Source organism: Ambystoma mexicanum, chromosome 11 (assembly GCF_040938575.1).
Source record: "Ambystoma mexicanum isolate Mex_15411 chromosome 11, UKY_AmexF1_1, whole genome shotgun sequence".
NCBI lineage: Eukaryota > Metazoa > Chordata > Amphibia > Caudata > Ambystomatidae > Ambystoma > Ambystoma mexicanum.
In genome coordinates, this window is record NC_090934.1 from 1108750256 (window position 1) to 1108773985 (window position 23730).

The 23730-nt window shown below is 44.3% G+C and overlaps 1 protein-coding gene across 3 annotated transcripts in view; it reads right to left on the reverse strand.

Moving 5' to 3' along the window:
- Nucleotides 1–23730, reverse strand: part of ACSBG1 (acyl-CoA synthetase bubblegum family member 1) — a 1203629-nt gene that overhangs the window by 375418 nt on the left and 804481 nt on the right. For all 3 annotated transcript variants that reach the window (XM_069624414.1, XM_069624415.1, XM_069624413.1), the window contains one exon: nt 11347–11564. In XM_069624414.1, coding sequence (XP_069480515.1) covers nt 11347–11564 — 218 coding nt within the window. The remainder of the gene's footprint in view (nt 1–11346; nt 11565–23730) is intronic.

Consider the following 23730-nt stretch of genomic DNA (forward strand, 5'->3'; position numbering starts at 1 on the left):
GTTGCAGCACAGCGTGCTTTGGTAATACTCAACGTCTATTGGAACCGGGTAATCCCTTTGAACGCTTCTTTACCTGAAGACATAGTAGCATTACTAGATACACAGAGGGAGAAATGGCACATCCCGATGTTCATAATAGCGGCTGACTTAAACTGTTCCTGTCTTTAATTCTGTCAATCAATCTACAGAACAGGACCTTGTGGAAACCACGAACTAACAAAAATGAGGCACTATGTGGAGAAATTGAATTCAATCAAGAGACTGTGCAGTCTTAAACGGAATCACACAAGGAGACATCCATGCTAGACCGAACTGGAACGGTGTACATTCAAAAGAAATCCTAGACTATATATGCATTTCATCTAATATGTCACATATAATACACACCTTGGAAGTGATCACTACATCAGCAAGCATTCTGAAACATCAGTCACAACAAAAGGTTTTTCTACGGAAAATCACTCTTTATATCAGTCAATCCTGGCAGAAACAAATTAAGAATGAAACCTGAAAGACTTCCCACGCTGAACTCAAACTTAAAAACCTTGATAAACCAGATGCAAAATCAAGAGGGGAATAATACTATTGACTATCTACCCCTACTCAAGGAGTTTAGAACTAACCAGAAACCAGGTGACAAACCAAAAAGTATGAAGAGGCATGTGTACGACAAGCTGATAGAGCGGAAGAGAACACTCAAGAAATCCATCAAGAGGTTAAGAAAGAATGCGACTCAGGGGACTTCGAATACACAAACTTAAACAAATATACTGTAACTGGCTTAATTTACACAAAAAAAAAGTTAAACCAAGACTCAGTCCAAATGTTAGAATAAATCAAAACCAGGAACACTGCAGAAATTTGGTCAACAATCAATGACATGGAGGCACCACAAGACGCATTGATGGTGAACCCCATATCAGCAACAAGATGGTGCAAGTTTTACACGCAGTTGCAACCAAAGACATGCACAAGGAATGCACTGAAGGTATACGCCATTGTAGACTATGTACAACTAGACGTTAGACATCAACACTATTGAAGTTATAAATACGAAGCTTAAAAATTCAAGAGCGTCGGGGCCGGACGGGCTGATGAACGCCATATTGAAGAGCAACCCATTGGACTGGGCAACATTCCTACATCACCTGATTAAATATATAATATCAGTGGTCAAAGTGCCAATCTCCTTGAAGGACGCAATAATCATCCCAATTTTCAAAAAAGGTCTTAGGACAAACCCTAACAACTATCGTCCCATAGCCCTTTTGGATGTGTTAGGAAAGAGCTTTGCGGCCATCCTCTTGAAAGCCTTGACTAGATGGAGTGCATCAACAGGTAGAAGATACCCCTGGCAGTCAGGTTTCGTCAAGGGAAGAGGGACTTCACTTAACATTTTTCTGATTAACCTTTTGAACGCCAGAATTGCCAAAAATAAAATAAAATAAAATATTTGTCGCCTTTGTTGACCTATCAAAGGCGTTGGACATGGTTAGGAGGGAAAAACTATGGTATAAGTTATCCAAATGGCACTGCCACTCGACAGTCCTAGAGAACATCAAAGACATATATACAAACACGACCCTCAGGGTAAGACTTGACAAAACCGGACCAGATATCTGTGTATCTGGAATCAGACCATATACGCACCAACCTGGGTCTAAAACAAGGGTGCCCTTTAGCCCAAGAAATATACAACCTTTATGTCTCAGACATCGACAAAGCATTCCAACAACCCCGTTTGTTTCCTCCGAAAGTGGCAGGAATATCAATTAGCAGGCCTCTGTATGCGGACGACATAGTCCTATTGGACCAGACGCCAATAGGACTACAGCGCCAGATAGAAGCACTAGAGGTATATGTTGACGCAAATGATTTAATAATCAACTCGGACAAATCATGCATTCTAATTTTGACAACATCTAAACACAACAAGAAAAAGAAGGCCAAGTTTGACTGGGCTTTCCAAGGTGAAAAAATACTGGAAGTAAACTCCATTACCTACCTAGGAGTTTGTATCACAACAGTAAATGTGAGGCACCAAGAATTGACCTGATGAGAAGGTAAGTAGTAAATCTGGTGGCTCAAGGAAAGATTTTATTATGGAGATGCTGTAGATTTACCTTAACCCCATTGATAACCTTCTACAGAATGGAAGTAATTCCAAGACTAGCCTATGGAGCGGAAAAAGCATTTGGTCTACCAGTAAAAATCTGGCCCAGTCTAGAGGGGATTTTTTGGCGGTCAGTGTACAGCTGCCAAAATCACTGCCAATTCCATCTATAAGGAGAGAGCTTACTTTCACCTCATTAAAGCTATAGTGGACTGGAAGACCATCTAGTTCTAACCGAAATATTACGAGAAACACCTGACGGGGGGTTTCGAGGCCGTTTACAAAGCAATGAGTGAAGGCTCGGACCAAACGTTACAAGAATGGCAAAAGAAATGTGATGCAATCTTGGAAGACTTGAACGAGACAAAAGAGGACCTGCTAAATAATCCTTCTAAAACAAGAGACTGGATACAGACCCAAGAGAATTTATGGCAGTACAAAGACTACGAAGAGTTCTGGTCGGTCCCAAGAAAACTAAACGCACCACCTGGCTATTTAAAACTTTTCCCAAACTGGTACTTGCGCTCACAACTCATGCTGTTCCGCCTAAACACCTTGACTACCAGGGAATTTATACACAGAAGATCAAAAACAAGGGGCTCGGACAAATGCAGACTATGTTCAAACCCAGACTCAATAGAATCTTTGAAACATCTGACATTAGAATGCAAGGGTTTAACATACAAACGTGATCACTGCTTGGGGTAGATTGCGAAAATCACTGCTAATCGAGAAATTGAAGTATGGTGGTGCGTCTTTATCGAAGGGGAGAAAATACACATCAACTTGGCCCTGGTAAGATTGTTAACAGCAATCTTCAAAATAAATTAACAACTACCTGAGACCTTAAAGGCGGAAGAGAACTGAACGAGCTCCGATGGAATGAGCTGGGGTAGAACTGTGACTACAAGTTAGAAGGCCGCAGCAGACTGAGTCCAAATGACTGTAATGAATCTGTAACTGTTGTTTTATGAATGCAGAAATTACTGGACTTCTTTCTTTTTTTAATGTTAATCGCAACGGCTTAAGGTTTTCAATTTTGCAAACCATTTGAAGCCAATAAAAAGAAAAATAATAATATATGGTTTTCTGCCCCGTTTTTTACAACATTCATTTGAAGGGACCACGTTCTAGACTTTCACTATACTAATGCTATGTTACTTTTTATAAAAAGCGATCTTTGGTGCAGGTATGTTATTTTGTAGCAGAGTCAGTGTCACTATCACCCAAGTTTGTATATGCTTTATTAAGAAGAAGGCTTAGTCTGCCGCTTTGGGATTTGGTACTGTGATGTGTCTTGTAAATGCCACACGAGTTGCTCTATAGTGTACATACAGAATGTATGCACTACAATGAACACACAATGCTGCATGAGATTAAATATTCATATCAGACCTTAGTTGTAAACAACAGCCAGGGAGGAGTTTCAGAACCTCAGCGACATGCTAGACAATATAATGGTGTGTGAAATGTATGTTTTGTAAAAAATGTGCACTGACTTCTTTTAATCAGTCAGACAGGTAGGGGCCCCTTCAAGGGTGGGGGCCCAGGGCATATTCCTCTTTTGCTGTCTGTGACAGTATCCTCACTCCTATTCCCTATGGGTCCTCTGCGCAGGTGGCCAGGGAAAGGCTGTCACTTTTGGATCCTGACCCTGGTGGTGGACATGCGAGGGAGGATCACCTGGGTGGAGCGTCCTTGGGGATTGGGAGTGTGATGCCCTTGGGAGAGACATGGTATCTCCCTTACACCACCAATGAGTAATCCAACCCTTCCGCAGCCTTCATGGTGCCTTGAGGCCTACAGGCGAGGTGGTGCGTTACTAAGAATTAAAATAAATAAATAAAATAAATGGGCTATTGCGAGTCAGTTCCCCTGACTTCCTCACATTTGACCAATGACAGTACTGGGATGAAGAAGAAGCAACTGCGAGTAATGAAGACTAGACACTCTAACCGCTGTGGTGCTGGGATGAGGAAGAGAAGATGCCTGCTAAGGTATGTCAGGGTTAGGCATCTCCCTTTGATTATGGTAAGGCTGGGCCCATTGGATATTTGCACCTGCAGCATGTTAAGGGACTTCAGCTGTATATAAGGAGCTCAAATCAAGAGGCAAGGAGAGAGGCCAAGAGAAGCAGCAGGGAACTGTGTTTCTGAAGCATGCCGACGGTTTATGGAAGTGCTAACCAGGAGCTGAGGCTCCGTGGAACTGATCGAATGCTGGGAAGGGAGCCATGCAGACAGGCTGTCCCATTTTCTGATTTTCACAGCGCTTGTTCTCTTGTGGACAGAAACTGACACAGGAGTGCCGGCGGCACAGGATGAGGAGCCCTGATTCAGAAAGCAGAAGGATGAATGATCTGTGCCGCTGGAAAACCTATAGACACAACCAGTGAGTTTCAATCAAAGGAGAAACTCGGTATGTGAGTGTTTGAACTTTCGCAGAGGAATACATTGTATCAGAGTGGTCACGTGTTTGAAGAGAATGGTTTCGAAGGTCTCTGATTCAAATCCTTGTTAACTACTGAACTATTAAGAATACTTTGTAGCAGAGTGGTTGCATGTGTAAGAAATCAAGTTTCTGAAAGTCTCAGCGTGCTGGGCACTTCATTAAAGGCATCTTACAAAGATATTAAACAACAGGTCGAACTGTATTAAGACTTTAACAAATACAACCTCGTGGTTATTGAATTCCGAACTGAATGAAAACTTAATAAATAAGCAGAACTGTTACATATGGGGATAAAATGTGAATGGAGCTTTACATTCAAATAAAATAACCATGGGCTGAACTCAGAAATGAATGAAATTTCAATCCAAGTAAAATCCACATTAGTGAAACCAGTACATGCTGAACTTTAGAGTGAATGGAACTTTAGCAGTGCAACTGAATACACTATATGCTGAACTTCAGGGTGAATGGAACTTTGGAAGTGAACTTTAACAGCGAATCAAAGAGAGGCATGTTAAACAAGAAAGTGGGAGGAAATTGTACATAAAAATATACTTTGAAAGCTGAATTAATTGCAACTCTGACGTGTAACTATTTGTACAAAGGTCAATCATTGAAGGAGGGCACAAGTGTGGTGCAGAACTTTTTGAAGACTGAGGCCACTGTTGTGATATTGAAATTGACTCTTGGGGAAAGGGACTGTGAGGCTTAACCCCTTGATTGACTTGAGGACAGAGTCTCATGATCCTTTGTGTTTGGAACTGTTTTATACTTTGGGAAGGGACCTGAAAGGAAGCTGTGAGCTGGATGGAGCTCAGAACTTGTGTTGGACACTGTTTCTGTTGGTTGCTGATATCCTTACACATTGTATAGATTAGTTGTGAGGGCAAGTACAGGCTTTGGACACAGACAGATTCCAAAGTTTAACTCTTTGATTCAGACTCTCCTTAGTTATATTTCGGTAGGGAAGTCCCACCATAGTATAAGGCAAGTAAGGCATTTTTCCATCCTGACTTTTAAGTTAATAAAGTGTTTTATTTCTAATTCAGAATCTGCTGTCTTTGTCTTACTCCGAGATGCCTTCATACTCTCCATAAAGATCTCTCTGCCGCCTGCAACATCCAGCCTGTTGCCATACTTATCTAGTTAGACAGGCGAATACTGGTTTGCACAGTGTTTATTTGTTTTACATTGTAGCTGCAGGACTTATTTTAGTATTTAGATTTTAACTCCTTATAATTTGATGTTATCCTTTGTGTGTGTGAAAACATTTTATCCTTGTGTGTGTCAAACTTTGAGTCTTTGCTAAGCCTTTGGATCAGAGCTGAAACGTAGTCAGCAGCTGCAGACTCTGTCTTCGATATTTTAGTATAAGATGCTCCATTGGAGCAAACTAAAGGTCCTGAAAGCCTCTGCTTTGGAAAACAGTTAAATTCTCTAAGGGGCACGTTAGCGCCGGCATGTTAGACAGGCGCATACTGATTGGCACAGTGTGTATTTGTGTTGAATTGTAGCCACAGGATTTCTTTAAGTATTTAGATGTTAACTCCTTAAAATTAGATTTTTATCCTTTGTGTGTGTGAAAACATTTTATCCTTGTGCGTGTGAAAACGTTGAGCCTTTGCTAAGCCTTTCGATCAAAGCTGAAACGTAGTCAGCAGCTGCACATTTTATCTTTTTTATTTTAATGTATGATGCTTCATTGACATTGGAGCCAGGTCCCGAAAGCCTCTGCTTTGGAAAACAGTTAAACTCGACCAGTGGCGCATCTGCGCCGGTGCGTTAGACAGGCGCATTGTGGTTTCACTGGTTGCGCCTGCGGGCAATGACTCACGGCTGAGACAGGTATCTTTCTCTTAAATTTTGGGTATTCTACGGGCATTGCACCCTGCTTGCCAGTCCTGATGGTGTGAAGGCGGTGTGTGTTGGTAATACTGTTATTTCCTGTGCTCTTGCTGGGACTTGCAGTCCCAATAAAAGGGAGATTTAATTCTGGACAAATATCTCAAAATCGATTTCTGCGGTAGTCCCGCAGCATCTATGAAGTTGAACGTGACCGAACACCATTCTAAAGGCGGTGCACTCTCTGGGATGGCGGAGTGGCCTTCACAGATGGGTCTGCTCATGACTAATCTCGCTTTAGAGAGTGAGTCTTCCGAAGCTGATTCCTTTCCACCTAATCAGGATATAAATGGAGAGGCTATAGCAGATACTCTTACTGGTAGTACTGCAACAATCTTATTATGTTCCCTCTACCATGTTTCAAAAAGCAACCCAGGATCTCAACTGTTTTACTGATGCGCATAATGCGGGGAAGGGGTTTGTGATGACGCATATGCTGGCAGTCAGAACGCACCCCCTGAAAATGTCTCTACTAAACACACGCCTATTGGTGTGGTGGCGCACGCAGGTGAGATTTCAGACTCTATAATGGAATCTTATTTGGACATCTTGGCTATCACAGAGACGTGGCTTTATGATGCTGCTAATCGTGCAGCATCTTTGGCCACGCCTGCAGGGCATAGCCTCATGAGAACTGATCATGTCCAGGCTAGAGTTGTTGGGGTTGCCATTATTTATCAAGACTCTTTGAAGATACATATGTCTAAAAGTGTGGCTATTGAAAAGTGTTAATCATTATTTGTTAAACTGAGTGTGAATTCGACTCCATCGATAAGAATGTGTGTCATCGATAAGAATGTGTGTGTTATATAGGCTACCTACATCTACACTAGCTTTTGAAGAACAACTGGTTGCTGCTATTAATCAAAATCAGAAACCCAGCAAACATTTCTTGCTGTTGGGTGATTTTAATTTATGACTTCATAATGATGCAGACCCCGGTGCTGTATCCATGATGCAGGCTCTGGAAGTTGTCGGATTCCGACAACTTAACAATATAGCCTAGGGCATCGGTCTAAACTGCTTAGATTGGGTCGTATCATATCATTTGGATTTTCTTTCTTCAACTATCGAGCTGGGCCCCCAATCTGACCATTTCTCAGTTACTTTTGATGCAATGCTGCTGGTGCTCTTCTCAAGGTTGATCCCAACCTGAGAATACGACAGAACGTCCGAAATGTGACTCCAATTATCACCCCCTTGGCTGTTCCCACTCTGTCCAAGATAACACAGAGTTCAGGGGTCAATAATATAATGCAGAATATATTCAGAAGGCTTTAGGTGGGACGACTGATGCCCTTGCACCTATTTAACTACAGTCATAAAATCTGAAACCACGAAAAACGCTTGGTTTAATAACAGTATCATGGAACTTAGAAAACCGAAGGGACAGGCAGAAAGAAGAGCCTGGCTTAAAAAGGTGGGTGATGTGTCAATGCACATTTACAGAATGTCAGTAAAGAAACATAAGCAGGCTATCGGTACAGAAAAACAGCGTATCTACAACCAGAGAATCCTTAATGTTAAATCACAACCTAGAGAGCTTTTTGCTATCTTGAAATTATTTGAGGGCAAGATAGTGTCGAAAGGACCCTACACCATCACAGACACCTGGTGTCAAGAATTTCAGAATGAGCTGACAAGTAAAATTATGAAACATAGGCCGGCTATTGAATCCCATAGAACTCTAGATGAGGTGCCCATACGGGAGGTGCCGGAGCCGGATGTAAATATATGGGCTCATGCGGATGGGCTGTTGTTTTTATTCCATTAGGTGTCGGAAGAGGCAATTGGAATTATTATTTCTAACCTTAAATCCACTTCATGTGTGGGTGACATCTGCCCGGCTCAAACCATGAAATATTGCCTTGATGTCCTGCTTCCTTACATTACTCAAGTGATTACTGCATCCTTCCAGGACTCCTCTGTTCCTGAATCTCTTATAGTGGCTACTACTATTGCATTTGGCTCCAGAGGTTGCAAACAACTACAAACCGACCACAAACGGGCCATTCCTCACGCAAATGTTGGATACAGTGGCATATATACAATTCAGGAAATACTAGGACTTTGGCAATCAGGTTTCAGAGCACGACACAGGACTGAGTCAGCACTCTTAGATTTAAAAGCCAATATTACCAAGATTATAGATGAAAGTCAGACCACCCGTCTTATGCTTCTAAATTCACCAGCAGTTTTTGATCTTATTGATCACTCGCACCTGACCACGAGATTGATAGATATGTCCAGATGCTCAGAAAACGCAGCAATAGGGTTTAAATAATGTTTGGGCCAGAGGACCATGAGAGTGCCTATGTCTGCTTCACAAGCTCACCCTGTCTCAGTGGAGTGTGGGGTCCCCTTGGCCTCTTATCTCAGTACTACTCCTTTAACATTTATCTGAGACAATGTTTTGCTCCCATCACTGTCACAGCAGAACATGTATGGCCGCTGCAGTGCCCGGCACCAGGGCTGGCCTATCCACACCAGAATATCACTGTCTCACTTGCCAACTTCAGACCGAGTTGTAACTTAACTCATCACTCAATCAACACCTCAAGGGCCCAAAGTCAGAAAAACCAGGATCAAAACTCGTGGATAGGTAGAAGGATGGGCTACCATTTGCTCATGAGCTACACTCCGGTTGTTATTACATTGTATTACATATTTCCTAACACTTTCCCACCCACTTCGGCGGATTGTTGCACATTTTTCTTCACAGTGATAGTTTGGGAAATCCGAGATGGGGCACAACAGCCGCCTTACTCCGTTACGACGTGTGCATGCCATGAAAGACGCGGACTCAGCATCCTGCGCATGTGCTGCAGACCCCAAACTGAGCCATTCTAGGATTCTCGCTTTCATTAAGAACACAGTTCATGTCACTTCACCAGACCAAGGCTCTGTGATGCCTTGCAGTGGGACTTCACCAGACCAAGGCTCTGTGATGCCAAGGCTCTGTGATGCCTTGCAGTGGGACTTCACCAGACCAAGGCTCTGTGATGCCTTGCAGTGGGACTTCACCAGACCAAGGCTCTGTGATGCCTTGCAGTGGGACTTCACCAGACCAAGGCTCTGTGATGCCTTGCAGTGGGACTTCACCAGACCAAGGCTCTGTGATGCCTTGCAGTGGGACTTCACCAGACCAAGGCTCTGTGATGCCTTGCAGTGGGACTTCATCAGACCAAGGTTCTGTGATGCCTTGCAGTGGGACTTCACCAGACCAAGGCTCTGTGATGCCTTGCAGTGGGACTTCATCAGACCAAGGCTCCGTGATGCCTTGCAGTGGGACTTCACCAGACCAAGGCTCTGTGATGCCTTGCAGTGGGACTTCATCAGACCAAGCCTCTGTGATGCCTTGCAGTGCACGGGGCCAATTGACTTGCTTTCCTGGTGTTGGCATTATCAATTTGAGTGCAATTCAGATCTCTCGGGCAAGCTGCAATGACAAGACATATTTCTACTGTAGTAATATTTAATTAACTTCTGACATACCCATTGGAATTCTAAATCAGAATCATGTCAAGCACATGCGGGTTGCTGACTGGCATGGACACTTTTAAGTGAGACTCCATTATTCAGTAGATAGCTTCAAATCCACGTCTTCCCGCGTGGGCAATAGATGCAGCCTTCCGATGCTGAAGGAAATGATGGGAACGCATAACCATTTCAAGATTACAAATCTACAAGAGCAGAAATGCACAGTTTCTGCCACCGCTTAGAGGCCTGGGAATTTCAGGACAGTCTCCAGTATCACAGCGTATAGAAGATCCATCCATTCCTCAACCTCACCCACAAGATGGAAATGTAAGCACTGAAATCTCTGAGGAAATAGACAGCTTCAACATCAGACCCTCTGAGGTCTACCTAAGAAGGACATTGAGCCTCTTCAACCAACCCAGAGCAAAGCAGCCCCCCACCCCCCCATCCTGAACATGTGCCATATAAGAGTGGGTGCTAGAACAAAACTTCATTTCCCAACACAACAAACAAATCAGAAGGAAAAGGCCTAGAACAAGAACAAAGCCTATATAGGTTGGGCTTGGTCAAGTATCCCCTCTAGAGGGGATCTGGCACTCTCCCCTCTAGAGGGGATTCTGTCAGTCTCTGCTTTAGGCTTTAGCGCTCCCCGCAATCTTCTTCTTCCCAACAAACCATTGCAGATTTTAATGGTTCCTGAAGTCTGCACCTGGTCACGTCTCGCTGAGTCTCCTGGATGTGCCTCTCGTGGCAGTGGTACAGGAGGCGTTTCTCTGCTGGGCCTGCCCACCCGGAGCTGTTCTGCTTGTTCCTGTGCCTAGGGGTTCAAGATGCTCCAGACACCCAGCAGATTCATTGCTGGGCATCCGGAATCCAGGGGTGGATTGGCCTTTAGGGAACTCTGGAGATTTCCCAGCAGGCCTCTTCACCCTGGGCTTCTTTTGGGTGGCATTTCCAAATGTTCCCATGAGGAAAAGGTTTGGGCTAGCTGAAAATGTGTGATATGAGGCCACTTGGAAAATTATTTCCAGGGCCTCTTTTGATTCCCAGTCCAGCCTGCCGGAACCCCTTGGAGCCTTTTGCATTGGAGATAAAAGGACCTGCTCTGCAGGGCCTTTATGGACATGGAAATCTCAATATATAAATGTAGGCTGTTTTGAGCAATTCTATGAATAAAAACATGCATATCAAGTGTTTACACAATATATATAACCGTGAAACACCAGTGCCACAACATACCTCTTAAACATTTCCAAACTCTCATACTGACATGAGAACATATAGGTGAGCTACAATACCCAAGCTTCAATTCACATATAGTCGTGCATTCTGACCCACCCGTACACCTAATACAACACGCCAAAACCAGCCCAGCTAGATATGACACGTTCTTGTCTTACATGAAGGAAACTTTTAGCTGCTTGCCAAGACATCTGGTAATATTCCGAGAATGTGATTTTCTCCCACGTGCCATCCTTCTTGCTTGCTAGTGCGTTCAGTGCTCCATATTTGTCGACGGTTTCTTTGAACATTTGATGGACGGTTAACGGCGGCTGCGCGCACGAGGGGCCCAGTCTGATCTTGACCTTCCCATCGGCTGCCGTGGTCCAAAGAGCCCCTGCAAGATGGAAGCACACGTTAAGTGATGGAGCATGCGTCCCAACCAACCGAGTGGGTTCAAATATGCCTTCAACAACCAGATATTTGCTGACATTTAACCCTGCAAGCCATTCCAAATAAGTACATTCACATTCACGTTTTGGCAGCAGAGTGCTTTTCAATCCCAAACAATGAATGTGTTGTTTGTAAATGTTCTTGGTAGATGTGTAAAGGCAATTTAACAAACAGCCCTCGACAGGAGACAATTGTCAAAACCTGGTGATATTGCTGTGCAGACGAATAGTTTGGCTGTTCGCCCACACACGCATTTTGAGAAAGTTTTGCATTTTAAAACCTAATTGGGCAGTTAAACTGAATGCGCGATGTAATTGTGCCCACTCCCCCCTCCACACGTGTACAGTTTGAGAATACGTTTACAATAATGACGTTTAAATCACATTGGCCAAGTATATCTGCCAACACACATCAGCATGTAAAGGAAACTTTACAGGGGCGCTTCAGTATTCTCCCAAACGACATTGGTAGTCAGCCACGCACATGCAGTGGGACTGTGTTATACATGCTTTGTAATTCATGCATCGTGTGCAGTGGAATTGCTTCGTGTCGGCATAACATGAGGAATTAATGGAGAATGGAGACAGCTGTCTGAAATATGAAGGCGACATCATTTGGCGAACAGATCCAGCAACGTGGCACGCTGCAGAAGATGAAAACAGTCATGTGACAACTTTAATGAGTACGTTTTGAAAACGAACATGCTGCCTGGTAGTCACTGCATTGTGCTTTCTGACACGGTCGGGGCAACATAAATGTAGTGTAGCCAGTTGAGTCAGTGGCAAAGGGCAGAGATAGCAACAAACAGGCACAAATCGATTCATGAAAATTAGAGACTCAGTAGTCACGTGGATTAAGTACTGCTGGATTCCTTTCGAAAACATCTCTTTCCTGGCACAACTTCTTCGAGTGTGTTAAAGGGTTATGATGGCCCTGGGTCCCCTCCGTGAACAGGCCCAGCCCACCCGTACCTTAATAAGCACAAGGACACAGGTCTGATCGTTACGGGTTCACGGCGGCTTCTGATCCGCACGGGCCGCCCCTTTAATCACTGCGCATGCCCAACGGTGAACCTTGCCATCACGCACATGCGCACACACATGACTCCATCACATCCCTCCTTTTTCATAACAAAACAATATATGCATAACTTCTGGAAACTTGTCAACGTGACAGATATAACTGGTACATACTACACCACATGAACTCACATCCCAATGTGGGCAAGTACCGTCCACTTCTGGTCGTCGTTAACTTGGGTTGAACCTGGCCGGACATCATTGGCCCTCGCGACGGGGGTAGCGTCCATCCTCATGTACGTTGTCAGGGCTGCGTCCCCCTAGTCAAGGGTTTCCTGAGTCCTCTTCAGGCATCGGCACACTCGTCGAGGCTCGAGCCGGAGATACTCCTAAGGCAATCTCTTCCCATGGATCTCGAGTGTCAATCTTCTTGAAAAAGCAAGAATTTCTTGTGACATTTCCCCGTTGGTCTGACACCGTCACCATGGACCCGTTGACATGGGTTAGCCCCATGGGGTAGGCTCATAGTTTAGGGACAGTTTCCCCTCTGGGTGTCGGTTCCTCCCTAGGACAATATCGCCTACTTCAATGTCTGAGGGTTTTAACCGCCGCCTGGCGTTCTCTCGCTAATGGTGTGCCTGCCGGTCTTCCAGTGTCTTTTGGTCATCAATGACACCTGGCGGTCGGCCCTCAGTCTTGGGTAGCAGCCCCCTCGGGCATCGGTAGAATAGGGCCTCTGCTGGGGCCACCCCTGTCGATTGATGGGGCGTTGATCGATACTCTCGAAGGAACTGATATGTTTCTTTTTCAGTTCCCCTCCCTAGCTATGCGTGATCCGAAATATCTTGTTGAGGGTGCGCATGAACCGCACCACCTTCCCATTGGGACTTGGCCAGGCAGGAGTCACTTTCCTGTGCGTGATACCACAGTCGTTCATGAAGGTCACGAACTGCCGGCCATGAAACGGTGGTCCGTTATCCAAACATATGACCTGAGGTAATCCATGAGTTGCTAAGATCTTTTCCATCGCTTGTATGGTCTGGTCAGTTGATGTTGATTCGACTATTTCCACCTCTGGGTATTGTGGCCACTGGTCAATTACTACTAAGAAGTACATGCCCCTCCGCGTGGACCCAAAGTCTGCATGCACCGTTTCTAGAACTACCAGCTCCAAGGATGGCTGCATTACGGCGGTGCTCCTGCTCTACCCAGCACTGTGCATCTCAGGTAAATACTGGTGAGACCAAGTTCGACTACCGACCCTTATGAGAGAGCTGCAAGGGATCCATGGAGCCTGCAAGCCCATCAAAAGGAGCAAACGACAGGGAAGACAGGCTTCTTGCTATCAGGTGCCAGGTTGCAGAGGATCAGGGAACAACGGCATTAAAATGCGACCAGGACCATCTGACTATACATTGACCAAATCCAAACCACCCAATGAGGGTTGGCTACCTTGGAAGAGGGTTTTCCAAGAGTTGAGGGCTCTGTAATTGTCTTGACCAAGCAGGCACTTATGCTTTCCCTAAAGCTGGAACAGGCTACCCCAAAACTCTTGGAACAGGAAAATGATCGCATGAAGAGCAAGAGTGGCATTTCAGGGATACCAGAGGAAGCAGAAAATGGGAAACTGCTGGACATCCTGCAGAACACCTTCCCAAGATCCTTCACCTGCCACAATTAAATAACTTTGAAACTGAGAGTGCTGTTTGCACCTCTGCACCAAATACTTCCCCTTTCCCCGTGGGTGCTTTGAAACACAATTTCTTGATGTATAAGCACCCAACAAATACACAATAAATAAATAAATAAATAAATAAATAAATAAACCCTGCGGAGAATAAGAGACCCTTCCAAATGACAGTGACGTTTCTTTGACTAATAAGGGGTTGATTATTAAAAGAAGGCACAAGAGCTTCAGAATGTTTACTTAGAGGAAATCAGATTATTGTTTTAAATATTCTGAATACGAGTATTATGGACCAGTGAAGGTGTATGCACGTCAGAGAAATTATTCTTAGTATATATGGTCGATCCAACTACTTTCGTAATTGTTGTAAATGTTCAGGTCACAGCATTCAAAGATCCTGCCAAGGCTGCAGACACATTAAAAACATTATAAGAGTCTCAAGGGAAACCAGGAGTTCATCACAGAACAGAGAAAACATCTTGACAATCAGGGCTAAGCTGCTGATCTACGGGAAAGCTGTCGTCACATTTTGAAGCTTAATGTATGAAGTTTACACCAGGTGTTCTGGTGTTAATGCTGTAGTTGTAGGCTATACATCATCATTGCTCTTTTATACTACCTGCATGTGGATCGTTGATGGAATCTTTATCTGTATTTGTTGGTAGGATTTAGGGGGGGCGTTAGCAGCAGTATTGGGACCATGGAACTAGTTTATGGTGGTGTCTCCTATGAAAAAGCACACCCGTTTGACTGAATGGTAAATGCTAAGACAAGAATATTTCCTGCTTCAGGCTTTCGGGGACGTGGCCAGTGATCTGCAGTAGCGAACTTGAACTTCTCATCGGATGCTTCTGGTGCTGGCTTGAGGAAATGGAAATGACATGGCATGATGCAGAGGTTAGGCAACGCGGCCTGGAAGTCAGATGAAAGCTGTGTAGGATAGGCACTTATCAGGATATCAGAGTCTGCACTGCGGCTTATAACATGTCGATACTGGTGGGGTCCTTTCTGGACCAATCTCCTGCTCTGACTGACTTTGCCATCTTGTCTGGTGGGGGTTGTGGCTTGGCAACCCATCTTGTTCAACTGACTTGACCGGATGATGTTGCAGCTCAGCAACAGGGGCAACTCATTGGGGCATGTTTGGTCTGGACTGTTAAGGTGGCCCAAACGTCCCACATAGGCCCAGGAACAGAGTCAATCCAAACTAGAGTCAATGACCGAGTAGACGAAGTGCAAAGCAAAACCCAACTTTATTCACATCGAAACAAAGCCAGACAACATACAAGCATTAAAATCTTGTCACTCACGACATACTCACCAAAATAGTTGCTTTAATACTTTTAATACTACAAATGTGTCATCAATTATGTCATAACCTAATATCAGTTTGCAAAACCTATGGGGAACGGCGAAAGGTTAGTAGTTATGTCTATATATGGTTTCCATAATTGTTAAACATTTTCATTGGGTTACACATATCTGTTGGCTCCACCTGGAACCACATCTACATTGATAATGGTTAAATGACATCATCTTCATGGCAAGGGGTTGGTTGGCAACTACTTGATGGGTGGCATGTTCCTAGGATTTTGATAAATTGGCACATTGCTTACCAACCTTCAACACTTGGCAGGTCATCAAGAAGATATGAGCCAGACATAGAGTAGGGGGAGAGACGCCCATGTAACATTCCTCCTCCAGTTAAAAGTTACCATCCCTCATTCTCAGGCCATGAGACCAGGCAATCCTTTTGTACTTGGTCATGTGTGGCGCCTCATGTCTACGTGTGTGTTTAGGGAGTACAGAAGGTGTCCTATCTGTGTTAGCTTCTTATGAATGGCCAGTGTTCTCCAATTATGGGTCACATGCGATGGGACCATGTTTGTAATAGATTTACCTCTAATTTATTGAGATTTCAGCAAATATTAATGTATGTGCTGTTTTTTCCTTTGCCACTAGGGACAACCTTGAGTTTTTCTTCATGGGGTCTTTTGGCATATTGTTTTGTTGCACCTGGCTAACAAAGGCTGGCTGTGCTCTTATAAAACTGTAATTAATCTGGGAGTAAACTGCTTGCATCTTGGGAATTGCTATCTTGTGCTTTTGCTCCGTCATTCCGATCCTCCCTAATTTCATTCTAACGTTGGCACTTGTTGCCAGCTACTGTCTGAGCTCTGCATGGATAAGTATTTCTGTGGATTCAGCCTTTCGAGTTGTCCCAAGGCTTTGAGGCCTGTGCTCATTTAGAGACGTGCAGCAGCTTCTACTTTTAATAAGATGGCTGCCCAACTACACTCTTGCTTCTATGTTACAGTCGTATGTGGATTGTATACATTGCTATCACAAAATAAGCAGCAAAAAGGGGAAACAGGGTGAACAGACGTCTCAACAGCCCACAGAAAAGGAAAAAAGTGTTATCATACGTATCTACGAGGAAGATGATGAATCCAATGGTGACATCACTTCTGTACTGGTGGTGGCCTCTTCCCATGTGGCCAGGGGACGGCAGCAGCTACCTGAACCTGGCCCAGGTGGTGGCTATATGAGGGAGGATCACATGGGTGAAGGTGACCCTTGCGGGCTTGTTATGGCATCATCGGATGAGACATGGTATCCCCCTTTTTTTGTTTGAGAATAACCCTTTCATTCCCCATGCACTAATGGCATACTCTTATCCCTCCCCTCACCGACCCAAGAAAGACACTGACAATATCTGCCCCGGTTCTGCACATTAGACATCAAGTACTGTTTTCCCCTAAAGATCACCAAGAATACTGTACCAAAATCCTCATCCAAGTTATCAGAAACAGACTTTTATTTTCCTAAATTTGAAAGTACCGTAACGAGGAAGAGGAACTGAGTAATGCGGGTCAATGGAGGCTCGGAGCGCAAGCTGAGCTCTAGTTTTTACAGAAACCTACCTGAAGCGGGGAAATTTAAACTGGCACAATAGCCGATGAAGCGACGCTGGATGGAGAACACTATCTCCCTCTGTGCTGACCGAGGAACCGCCAGGCTGGATTGGTGTCTGTAGAGCGAAGCCGCTTTTCGAAAAGGGAAGGAAGAGCAGATTGCAGGCAAACTTACACAGCGAGAACACCATAAGGCTTCAGAGAGCTTTTGGGAATTCGCTGGTACTACAAGGCAGCATCCACTGAACTGAAGCCTGAAGGAATGTGGAGAAGAGAAATAGGAGTTGTGAAAGGCAGTGGAGTTGCAAAGCAAATGCAGTAAGAGAAGGCAGAACACCGGAAGGCTTCCACCAGCTTGCAGCAGGAGAATCGACGTATGCCAGCCAAAGCCGGTGACACCAGCCAAGAGAAGCGAGGACACCAGGACATACTGGCAAGCCTGCCAAACCGAAACAGATGCAAGCATGACAGGAAGCATGTACAATGGAATCCTATGGGGTCTGCCTTTACGCTGGTGCATAAATCCTGCAGGCCCTACAGGGGTCTATAACATTTGCACTGGAAAGAAAATCTATTCCGGCACAAATGCTGCTGCATTTGTACGGTGGAGGAGAAGGAAGACAGTGGAAACACAAGTTATGTTCTGTCCCTCCTCTCCACCATACAAATGATTGCAAAGTAGAGTGTTATGTATGAAAGGCGTAAACACATTTCATTCACGTTATGTCATTGATGAAAATGAGGTCCAGAGTCTTTCTACAAAGCAGTATTTACAGATTTATTCGCTTCATATAAGTTTTCATTTTGATTTTGGACAGTGAGCTGGTTAGGTCTGTGAGCAGTCAGATGGGTGTGAACGTCTTATGTGGGGATTTTCAGTCCCTGATGGATGTTTTATATTTTGGAGGAGGTTTAAAGAGAAAGTCACCAGAAAGGCTGGGATAACATATTTTATTCACCAATACCAGTGGTGTAACAAAGAATGTGGGCCACCCCCTTGCGAGCCATGTTGAGGGCACCCCTAGCTCGGCAGCAAAGCACAAGTCATGCCACACTCCAGACCGGCCTGCATTACCACTCATGCGCAATATGCATGATGATCATGCCGCTACAGGGGCACGCTGCGCACTGCGCTAGGTGAAAGATATAAATATGTGTTTTAATCAAACCTTAAACCCTTTACTTAGTGTAGAAACATGGTGTCTGTGCCTGGCTCCAGGCACCCAAATGTACAAGCCAACTCTGTACATGGTCACTAATATTACGCACAGTAATAATACCATAAGAAAATATATTCAGGCTTGCTCTGCCAGTATATGCCAGTATCCCCATGTAGGAACATCCTTATCTGAGTAAATAATTCCACGCCAGAGAAAATCTCCACTCTGCCTGCCCGCTTGCACTATAAACCGTCACCCAAGCCCCTCCATGTTATAACATTCATCAAGCTGACTCTGCCAAGAAATGCTAGAATAACACGTACAAAACGTCCATATTCCAATGCCCAATGCCAGGGCCCCAATCTTCAACGCACACATTCATACCCATTCACCCACCAGTCAATGACCCAGTGGCAGATAGTGAATTTATTTATTGAATGGATGTAAATATTCCCCACAAATATGCCAGATTGACCTAACGCCACCAGGGAGGCCAAGACCATTAAAGGTATTCAGTGGGCATGGGGGGAGGTTCCCCTCAAGGAAAATGTTTGAATAATGGGTTAACATTGAGCATTATACACCAAACTTTCAGTGAAAAATTGGGTCAAAAGCCTAAGAGTTTACAATTGGTTATTTAGGATAACTCCAATCCATTAATTCAATAGATGCAAGAGACCAACAGTGCACAGGAGCATTAATGTGGTAATTTAATGCTTTTCCTTTCAAATACAATTTCACAGTGAATACATGTCCAGACTGGCAGCACAATGTATGCCAGTCTAGACATGTAATAAATACTTAATGTGTTTGCTTTAGCCTTGATGATGCCCCGTTAAAAGTACCATGCCACAGTTAGACATACCTAGACGGCTGCACCAAAATGCAGTCTAACCACCTGAAAACACTTATCGTGCTTACTTTTTCATAGATGCCCAGAAAAATATGCCTTGCCTCAGTAAGAAAAGGCTAGACTGGCTGCACCCACATGCCAGTCTTGTCAGGTAATAACACTTATCATGCTTACTTTATTATAGATGCCCAGTCAAAATATGTCATGCCACAGTAAGGAATGGGTATACTGGCTGCACCCAAATGCCAGTCTAGCTAGCTAAGAATGCTTATCATGCTTGCTTTACCATCAATGTGAATTAAAAATTGTTTTTCTCCTTCCCCTTAAACTACCCCCCCCTCCATTTCTACAGATGTCCTCCCTCAACCCTCGAAATTAGCTCCTCGGTCCAGCATTAAACACAAGCACACACAATCACACATCATTCACTCGCTCATTCACCATACATTCCATAATACATAAACAGACCATTGCATGCATACACACATACATACATACATACATAAACATACATCATGAACATGCAACACCCTTGCAGGCACTCACAAACAAATTAACAACAAAAACATTTTTTGCTTACCTTTTTCACTGAATCTGTTATTCTGAGGGTCTCCTCTGCAGGCAGGCCTCTGGCTCCCGTGAACCACACAGACGGGAACCAGGAAGCTCTGGTTCCTGTCATGTGCAGAGTAGAGGAGCAGGAGGCCCCCTCCACCCATGCCTGCTCCCCATATGTCCTCCCTCACCAAACCCTCAGAATCCGTTCCTCAGCCCAGTATTAAACATAAGCACACACACATGCACACATCATTCACACGCTCATTCACCATACACTCACGCATACACAAGTGCATGCATCCATGCATATATCATTCACTGACTAATTCACACTCATTACATAATAGATATACACACCTTTGCATGCACGTACACATACATACATAAACATACATAATTAACAGGCAACAACCTTGCATGCACCCACCAACACACATTTACAAAAAGCTAATTTTGTTTGTACATTATACGCTGAATCAGTCGCTCCGAGGGACTCCTCTGCACGCAGGCCTCCGGCTCCCATGACCCACACAGACAGGGACTAGGAAGCTCTGGTTCCTGTCCTGTGCACAGCAGGGGAGCTGGAGGACCCCATCTCATGTCAACCGGATCCATGTCCTTGTGGGTGGGTGAGGAGACTTCAGAACACAATTATTTCCATTATGTTTAAAAGAGAAATATTTTCTTTCTGACAGAAATAATTTCATTTTGAAGTCAGACTGACTTCATAAACAAATTATTTATTTTTTAAATTCAAGGTGGCCCACCCATAGGACATGAGGCGGCTGCCCCCAGCACCATGCCAATGACCATTACATTACAGCCATTCCGAAATAGATTTTTCTCTTGATTCTCTTGATGCTCTGAATCGGGTGGTCCCGAAAAAATTTAGGTCAGATAGCCATTTCTGATAATTGCGAGGCCTCTGCAATGGGTGCTGGAAACTGAAGGTCTCCCTGTTTAGGGAAGAGGTGTTTGTGGATTCGTTTCGTTCAAAGGAAACATCTGGAAAAGGAGCATTTGATGACCAAAGGTGGCCTTACTATGAAAATATATCTGTGCTCAGACTCATGATACTGCCTATTTACTGCACAAGACCCATACCAGCATTGGTCATGTATGGGGATTGAACTGGAACATAAATGACATTTATTAATTCTGTCTATTAATGACATTTTTGGGACTGGCTCTCCCACTAGGTTTAATGTACTGCGACAAGATTTCCTGCCTGACTCTGGAGACCTGTAGCGGTGTAACCAAACATTTCTCACCCAAACTAGTGGATGACGGTGTTAGGCAGAATCACCTGCAGTACCCTTAGGGAACACTACAGGCAATTAGGACTACAAGTGTAAGCACAATTTCACCTTTGGTACAAGCCTGTACTACACAGTAAAGTGGTAGCGATGGCTGAGCAGCCAGACTTATCTCAAGAGTTTTTAAGTGAGCAGTAGAACAAGTTACACAAAGGACCAACCAATACAGTGATTGAAATATACACTTACTCAAGGTTTCTTGGTAAAAGAATATACATTTATTTACTCAGTCAGTTAGAAAACATTACACTAGCATAAGCAGCTCAATATAACACACTAATAAACCACAAAAATACAACTGATAAGTCAATTAACAAGTTTAGCTCCAAATGAAGTGGGAGCAAAATGGCACTTCAGATACTTATAAAAGGAGTAAAAAGACAAGGTTATAAGAATAGACAGCCCAAATACATTCATAGGCAGGGCAAAGGGTTTCAGTTAAATATAACCAGCAATCCTTCTCAATAGGCATGGGCCAAAGTCAATGGTTCAGAGTCTTTTGTATAGGATAGCACAGTTCTGGTAAGTAACAGTTAATTCTTTGCCACGGAGATTAGAAGAATTTGGCTAGGCGAAAAGTTTGACGAATGTTAAGGGAAGGACAAGCCTTCGTAGTTGAGGAAAGTTTCACGCACTTTCTCGATGGCCGAAAAGATTTCTGGGCCGCGTTTGCACAGTACCTTGTCAATGAAGAAAGCTGTAGCTGAGGCAGTTGTTCTTGGTAGTTCAAGCAGATCTCGCTGTTCCTGAGCTTCAGTCGTGGGGACAAGAAGGAGGACGTCGGGAGGTTCCTGAACTGCCCAGGAATTAGTCCAAAAGCTGTAGCAAGACGTCGGTTTAAGGTGTGAGTACCTTAAAGTCCACAAGCTGGTTTCCTTCCCTCCGGCTATCCAGTTTTGAACAGCACTCTGATGAAAATGGACCATGTGGGGACGGTGTCGAGTTGGCTTGTGAGTTGGTTGCTCCCACCAAACTCGGGGAAGAAGGTATCCTTGAAGGGCTTCTCTGTCGATGGAGTTTCAGGCAATTCGGGTCTACAGTAGGGCTTCACCGGTCGTCCAGGAGTGGCAGCAGTCCTCTTCCTTCAGCTCGTCTTCGGTTCTTTCGTTCCAGTGGTCGACTATGCTTTCCAAGTCATGGTAGTTTGATCTAAACCACTGCCACCAGCCATTTAAAGTAGGAAAGGGTAACATTTTACTGTTACATGAGTGTTTTGACTGAGGGGAACCTAAGCAACCCCTCCAGCACTCTATAGGAAGATAGTGCGTGCTGGGTCAGTAAATTTAAAGAGACTAGTAAAGTCAATTTAACTTTACATGCTCTGGGAGACAGTAGTCAGTCCCAGAGAAGGTATTTAAACCTTGGGAAGTCTGAAAGACATCCCTGTGCCACTGCACTGAAGGTGCTGTGTGACACACAGAAAAAGATGATGCCATTGGAGTTGTTTTAAAACTCCATAACCAAAGAACACAAAAGTAAAACACACAGAAAATACATGGAAGAGTGGGAAAAAAGGCTCAAACTCAAATCCCAGAAATCCAGCAAGGTTGCTGGGGGTCTCAAGAGGTAAGGGAAATTAGCACATATTGAAAATTATCCCTAACAGATGTGCCATGGGTGGTATTGGAAGGACCCCCTGGCCATCCCTACTTATTCCCCTTTAAGGTAGAGAAATTCTACACTTGAAGTTGAACCTAACTGGAATAAGGGACATATGTTAGCCCTGTCAACAAACAGATGTATGTCATGGGTTCACAGATCAAATAAGGATTCAGACAATGGGCCTCATCACGAGTTCAGCAGAAAATCAGCTGTAAATTTGTAGAATTACTGCCACGCTAATTTTTCATTACTCCATCAGTCCAGCGGCATTATCACAGGATTACGAGAGGTGGCATGGTGGTGTAAACCTCATTTTTGGAGCCTGTAGGAATCTATGGGAATCTTTGGTGGATTTAGGTAAATCCTCCAGCTCATGGTAAAATCAGAATTCAGCAATGCAGTAAAATCAGCGGTTATTTTGTCCCTGGCAAAAATCTAGAAGTTACCAAATTACTTCCATTATTTTTCTGCATCGCTGTGCGCATAATGAGGCCCTCTGATGACAGAGGGGAAGAGACAACAGTATGTGGTTGGTTGAAGAAAGCAGGAGGAGGGTGGGGCTGAACACCAGGTAGTGGTTGGTTTGAGACTGCAGGAGGTAGTTGGCTTGAGGCAGCTGGTGGAGGTTGCGATTGAACATCAGGGGGAGCGTGGCTTGAGATGGCAGGAGGATAAAGTGGAATACCCAGAAGAGGATGCAGCGGAACATCAAGAGGAGGATGTTCCGACACAGCAGGAGGAGGTGGAGTAGAATACAAAGGGGAGGTTGCAATGCTACATCAAGAGGAGATTATTGAAGACAGCTGGAAGAAGGTGGAACAAACATAAGGGGATAGTGGCGTTAGAATAGCAAGAGTAGCTTGAAGTTTAACATCAGGAGGCAGTTGTTTTAGAATACAATGAGGTGGATAAGATAAATATCCAGAGGAGAGTGTCAGAAGGAGGTAAGGGTGGCTTGGGCGGTGGTTGCTAGCAACATCAGTATGGAATTAGGGGGCAT